Raw genomic sequence first — 7,500 nt, forward strand, 5'->3', positions numbered from 1 at the left:
TCCAGTCCATTTAAGGCCACCTGGGGACAAAAACAAGAATAAATCGCTAAGGAAAAGGTGTTAGGGAACTTTCTGAACACTATCCAAAAATAAATCACTAAGGAACAGGTGTTAGGGAGCTTCCTGAACATTATCCAAAAATAAATCACTAAGGAACAGGTGTTAGGGAGCTTCCTTAACATTATCCAAAAACAAATCACTAAGGAACAGGTGTTAGGGAGCTTCCTGAACAACCACCAATTACAACAACAATAACAAAAAAATAAATCACTAAGGAACAGGTGTTAGGGAGCTTCCTTAACATTATCCAAAAACAAATCACTAAGGAACAGGTGTTAGGGAGCTTCCTGAACATTATCCAAAAATAAATCACTAAGGAAAAGGTGTTAGGGAGCCTCCAGAACAACTACCAATACACAGCCATTAAAACAACAGTATCAAAATAAATCACTGAAGGAGAGGTGTTAGGGAGCCTCCAGAACAACAATATTTACCCTAGATTCACAGCCACTCATATCCAAAACTAAATCACCAAGGAACAGGTGTTAGGGAGCTTCTTGAACAACCACCAATTACAACAACAAAAACAAAAAATAAATCACTAAGGAACAGGTGTTAGGAGTGTAGGGTAAGTGTAAGTGTAGGGTAAGTGTAAGTGTAGGGTAAATATTGACTCATGTGTACATTAAGGTAGGTGCACACTAGGGTGATCAATACACACCCTAACCCACACAGACACTACAGGGTGACTCACACTACCCCTCCCTCCTTCCCTATCTCTTCTCCATCCTCCCCCTCCCCTCCTCTCTCTCCTTCCCTCCCTCCCCATTTCTTCCCCATCCTCCTCCCTCCCTCCCCCTCACTCTTCTTCCTTCCTCCCCTCCCTTCCTCTCACTCCTTCTCCCTCCCTCCCCATCTCTTCCCCTCCTCCTCCCTCCCTGTTCTCTCCCCCTCACTCTTTCTCCTTCCTCTCCCCTCCTCCACTCTTTCTCTACCCCCTCCCTCCCTTCCACTCTCTCCTCCTTCCTTCCTCACTCTCCTCCTCCCTCTTCCCCCTCCTCCCCTCCCCTCCTCCACTTTTTCTCTACCCCCTCCCTCCCTTCTCCCTCTTTCTTCCCTCCCTTCATCTTCTCCCTCCTCCCTCCCCTTTCCTCTCTTCCCTCCCTCTCTCCATTCCTCCCTCCCCTACCCCCCTCTTCCTCTCATAATTTTTCCTCCACACTCCTCTTCTTTCCCCTTACTTTCCTCCACTCCTCTCTCCTCTTCCCTCCTCTCTCCACTCCCTCTTTTTCCTCCCTCTCTCATTCTCTCCTGCTTTCATCTCCCTCTCTACATTCCCCCTCCCTCTTCCTCACTCCCTCCTCCGTTTACTCCCTTCTTTCCTCCACTCATTCTCTCCCTCTACCTTACACCCACCCCTCCCTTCTCTCCTCTCCTCTCTCTCTCTCTCTCTCACACACACACACACACACACACACACACACACACACACACACAATAATACTCTAAAACACATTCTCTCTCTCTCTCTCTCACACACACACACACACAAACTCAGTAATGTTCTCTCTCTCTCTCTCACACACACACACACACACACAAACTCAGTAATGCTCTCTCTCTCTCTCTCTCTCTCTCTCTCTCTCACACACACACACACACACACACACACACAAACTCAGTAATGCTCTCTCTCTCTCTCTCACACACACACACACACACAAACTCAGTAATGCTCTCTCTCTCTCACACACACACACACACACACACACACACACACACACACACACACACACACACAACCTCAGTAATGTTCTCTCTCTCTCTCTCTCTCTCTCTCTCTCACACACACACACACACACACACAAACTCAGTAATGCTCTCTCTCTCTCTCTCTCTCTCTCACACACACAAACTCAGTAATGCTCTCTCTCTCTCTCTCTCTCACACACACACACACACACACACACAGAGAGAGAGAGAGAGAGAGAGAGAGAGAGAGAGAGTTATAATTTTCAGACTATTGAGAGTGTGTGTGTGTGTGTGTGTGTGAGAGAGACACACACACACACACAAACTCAGTAATATCTCTCTCTCTCTCTCTACTCACACACACACACACACACACACACATGAAGAGACAGACAGGGTGGTGGTGGTAGTAGTAGTAGTAGTGCCTCTACTTAAACGTACACATGTAAGTCTAAAAACGCACATGGGGAGATACGTACACATGTCGGTATATCAAATCCAATCAGGTACACACACATACATCAATTATGGCAATTATCGAAAAGCAATTCTCTCTCTCTCTCTCTTTCTTCTCTCTCTCTCTCTCTTTCTTTCTTCTCTCTCTCTCTCTAAAATAGAGAGAGAGAGAGAGAGAGAGAGAGAGAGAGAGACGTTCATCCATCCATCTATCTGAGAGTGTGTGTGTGTGTGTGTGTGTGAGAGAGAGAGAGAGAGAGATCTATCTGTCTGTCTCTCTCTCTCTCCATATATACACACATACGCCAACGTTCACCCATCCATCTATCTATCTACCTATCTATCTATTTATATACACAGTAATAAGCCTCCGTTCATTCTTCTCTCTCTCTCGTATCTATCTACCTACGCTATCTATCGCTATCTATCCAATCACCATCACCACCTATCCTCACCATAATCATCACCACCACCACCATCATCACCATCACTCTCCTCCTCCACATCATCACCACCACCACCACCATCATCTCATCTATCTATCCGCCTGTCTGTCTATCTATCTATCTGTCTCTCTCTCTCCATATATATATACACATACGCCAACGTTCATTCATCCATTTATCTATCTACCTGTCTGTCTATCTATCTGTCTGTCTGTCTCTCTCCATATATATACACATACCTACGTTCATTCATCTATCTATCTATCTATCTGTCTGTCTATCTGCCTCTCTCTCTCCATATATACACACATACGCCAACGTTCACCCATCTATCTATCTATCTGTCTATCTATCTATTTATATACACAGTAATAAGCCTCCGTTCATTCTTCTCTCTCTCGTATCTATCTACCTATCTATCTATCGCTATCCATCCAATCACCCTCCTCTGTCTCCTCCTTACCACCATCCTCCTCATCATCACCACCACCATCCTCCTCCTCATCATCATCACCATCACCACCACCATCAACATCATCATCATCACCACCACCATCCTCCTCCTCATCATCATCACCATCACCACCACCATCAACATCATCATCATCACCATCACCATCACCACCACACCATCATCACTATCATCATCATCATCACCATCCTCCTCCTCACCACCACCACCCTCCTCCTCACCACCACCATCATCATCATCATCATCATCATCATCATCATCATCATCATCATCATCACCTAGATTGGATGGGTATAAGAGTGATGATTTGGGAAGCTTGGATGATGATAGGAGAAAGACATTGATTCTCTTCCCTAGCAGAGCAGAAGGAGGAGGAGGAGGAGGAGAAGGAGGAGGAGAAGGAGGAAGAGGAGGAGGAAGAGGATGATGATGATGATGATGATGATGATGATGATGATGATGAGGAGGAGGAGGAGGAGGAGGAGGAAGAGAATTAGGAAAATAATAACAATAATAATAATAATAATAATAATAATAATAATAGTAGCAGTTGTAATAGTAGTAGTAGTAGCAGTAGTAATAACAGTACCATACCACTATTACTACTACTAAATAATAATAATAATAATAATAATAATAATAATAATAATAATAATATCATTTTCTGTAGTAAAAATGGTTTATTACTAGGAAGGAAAAATGGAAATATTGATCCATTTATTCAACACTACATTTTTAAAAGAGGTTGCTCTCTCTCTCTCTCTCTCTCCGTAGTCTCGCTAGTGACCTGCCATGACCCCAGCCTTCGTGTGTGTGTGTGTGTGTGTGTGTGTGTGTGTGTGTGTGTGTGTGTGTGAAAGTAGGAGGATTTAAACACACACACACACACACACACACACAGAAGCTAGTGACCTGGCTTGACCCCGCTGTGTGTGTGTGTGTGTGTGTGTGTGTGTGTGTGTGTGTGTGTGTGTGAAAGTAGGAGGATTTAAACACACACACACACTCTATCTATAATATTCACTTTCTCTCTCTCTCTCTCAGGGGTTCAAAGCCCCCAAAGGGAGTGCTGGATACGCCCTTCTGACCCCCCCCCAATCCTACCCCCCTTCTCCATCCTCAATACTATCTATCTATTACCTCTTGAGGATAGATAGATAGATAGATAGAGATGGAGACAGGAATGGATAGGTAGATAGATAGATAGACAGACATAGAGGAAGAGATAGATAGAAGGGTGGATTGGTGGACAGATAGAGGGATGGATAGATATATGTGTGTGTGTGTGTGTGTGTGTGTGTGTGTGTAGGTGTTTGTCTGGGTGTAGTCCTTTGGTGACTAGCTACACCTGTGTCACACACACACACACACACACACACACACGCACTCATACTAACAGATCAGCCTTACATGTACCTTCACACACACACACACACACACACGCACACACCTTTAATATCATTCCTACACAGTCATTCATTGTACGCATTCACTCCCAGCTGTGTGTGTGTGTGTGTGTGTGTGTGTGTGTGTGTGTGTGTGTGTGTGTGTGTGTGTGTGTACTGCCCTCTCACATACATGATTCACACACACACACACTCCTCTTACCTCACATTCTCTCTCTCTCTCTCTCTCAAGCACTTACACATTCCTCCTCACTCATTCACTCTCTCTCCTTCCTTCCTTCCTCCTCCTCCTCATCTATCTCTTCCTTCTCCTCCTCTTTCTTCCTCCTCCTCCTCCTCATCTATCTCTTCCTCCTCCTCCTCATCTATCTCTTCCTCCTCCTCCTCCTCATCATCATCATCATCCATTCCTACTTCCTCCACACTCAGCTCTCTCTCCCTCTCTCTCTCCAGTGCTTTCTCTGAGTGGTAAGGTAAAATTTATCTATCTACAGGGCAATGAAATGGCGGGGGACAGGGCGACTTGGAGGCGATTTGTTTGTGGCCACCCCAAACGGGATTGAGGCGTCTGGCAATAGATAGATAGATAGACAGACTCATCTATCTATCTATCTATTACCTCCCCATGTCTATCTATTTGTACCTTTGCCCAAATGTCTATCTATTACTCTATCTATCCAAAACATTCTATCTATCTATCGATCTCTTGGCAATCTACCCCTACGTATCTCTCTCTCTTTATCTATCTATCTATCTCAATGTCATCTGTCCTTATAAATGTGTGTGTGTGTGTGTGTGTGTGTGTGTGTGTGTGTGTGTGTGTGTGTGTGTACTATCTATATCTATCTCAACTTCTATCTATCTGTCTGTCTGTCCAAATGTCACTGTCTATTACTGTCTCTCTCTCTCTCTCTCTCCAAATGTCTTTCTTTCACTCTATCTATCTGTCTATCTATCTATCTATATCAATCTGTCTATCATTCTATCACTCCCTATCCATCTGTTGAGAGAGAGAGAGAGAGAGAGAGAGAGAGAGAGAGAGAGAGAGAGAGAGAGAGAGAGAGAGAGAGAGAGAGAGAGAGAGAGAGAGAGAGAGAGAGAGAGAGAGGGAGAGAGAGAGAGAGAGAGAGAGAGAGAGAGAGAGAGAGAGAGAGAGAGAGAGAGAGAATGATAAAGTTGCAAGTGCGCGTGTCGACTTTGAAGATATGGGTATTAACACACACACACACACACACACACACACACACACACACACACACACACAATTCTCTCTCTCTCTCTCTCTCTCACACACAAAGATACAAATATACACTCACATAATTCTCTCTCTCTCTCACTCATTCACACACACACACGCACACAAATATATAATTCTCTCTCTCTCACACACACAAATATACACTCAATTCTCTCTCTCTCTTACACACACACACACAAATATACTCACATTCTCTCTCTCTCTCCCTCCCTCTTTCTGTCTCCCTCTCTCTCTCTCTCTCACACACACACACACACACACACACACACACACACACACACAGTAATTAAGTGGAAATGGAATATATTAAGTATTCTCGTCGAAATTAGGTAGCTCCCTAACACCTTTTCCTAAGCGATTTATTTTGCTTATTACACCTTACTATCCTGCGTTACATCCTTCCAATACCACCATACTCTGCATAAATAACATACGAAAAGATATTAACCGGCCATACCTAAAAATAAATCGCTAAGGAAGAGGTGTTAGGAAGCTTCCTTAACCGACGCCCTAACACCTTTTCCTAAGCGATTTATTTTGCTTATTACACCTTACTCTCCTGCGTTACATCCTTCCAATACCACCATACTCTGCATAAATAACGTACAAAAGGATATTAACCAGACAATACCTAAAAATAAATCGCTAAGGAACAGGTGTTAGGGAGCTTTCATCTTGGACCTGAGCGTCTTTGTATTAGCGGAAACAGTTAGCATTAATAGCTATGTGTAGCGGGTTACTTCCGCTGCCTGACTCTCTCTCTCTCTCTCTCTCTCTCACACGCATGCACACACACACACACACACGGTACACATACATAATTCTCTCTCTCTCACATACACACACTAATACACCCATAATTCTGACTGATTCTCTCTCTCTCTCTCTCACACACGCGTGCACACACACACACACACACATACGGTACACATACATAATTCTCTCTCTCTCACACATACACACACACTAATACACCCATAATTCTGACTCTCTCTCTCTCTCTCTCTCTCTCTCTCTCTCTCTCTCACACACAGACACACGTAAATGTACATAAACTCACATAATTCTCTCTCACACACTCGTGCACACAGATACACACACACAAATGTACACTCACAATAATTCTCTCTCTTTCACATACACACACACACACACACGGATAAAAATATACACCCATAATTCATACACACACATAAACGTACACACAGTCACATAATTCTCTCTCTCTTTCTCTCAAGCACACACACACAGATATAAACGTACACACACATAATCCTCTCTTTCTTTCTCTCACGCTCACACACACATATAAATGCACACACACATAATCCTCTCTCTCTCTCTCTCTCTCACTCACACACACACACACACACACACACACACACACACACACACACACACACACACACACATAAAAGCATACGTGCACAGAAACGTACAATGAACTTAATATGTGCGGAACGAAGTGCAATATAAAATGTGTGTGTGTGTGTGTGTGTGTGTGTGTGTGTGTGTGTGTGTGTGTGTGAGAGAGAGAGAGAGAGAGAGAGAGACTGGTTCACTGTGTGTGCGTGTGGATGCATAGCAGTTGTAGATTTGTGTGTGTGTGTGTGTGTGTGTGTGTGTGTGTGTGTGTGTGTGTGTGTGTGTGTACTGCCATGTAAGTATGTGTTCGCATGTATGAGTATTTGTATGTCTGTGTGTGTGTAG

General features: G+C 43.9%; 1 protein-coding gene across 1 annotated transcript in view; it reads right to left on the reverse strand.

Moving 5' to 3' along the window:
* Nucleotides 1-7,500, reverse strand: part of chb (CLIP-associating protein) — a 202,625-nt gene that overhangs the window by 144,216 nt on the left and 50,909 nt on the right. Inside the window, exon 2 of the mRNA XM_080279799.1 lies at nucleotides 1-20. This exon is cut by the window's left edge and continues 86 nt beyond it. Coding sequence (XP_080135925.1) covers nucleotides 1-20 — 20 coding nt within the window. The remainder of the gene's footprint in view (nucleotides 21-7,500) is intronic.

Source organism: Coenobita brevimanus, chromosome 9 (assembly GCF_032717465.1).
Source record: "Coenobita brevimanus isolate Jiangsu-jjx chromosome 9, ASM3271746v2, whole genome shotgun sequence".
NCBI lineage: Eukaryota > Metazoa > Arthropoda > Malacostraca > Decapoda > Coenobitidae > Coenobita > Coenobita brevimanus.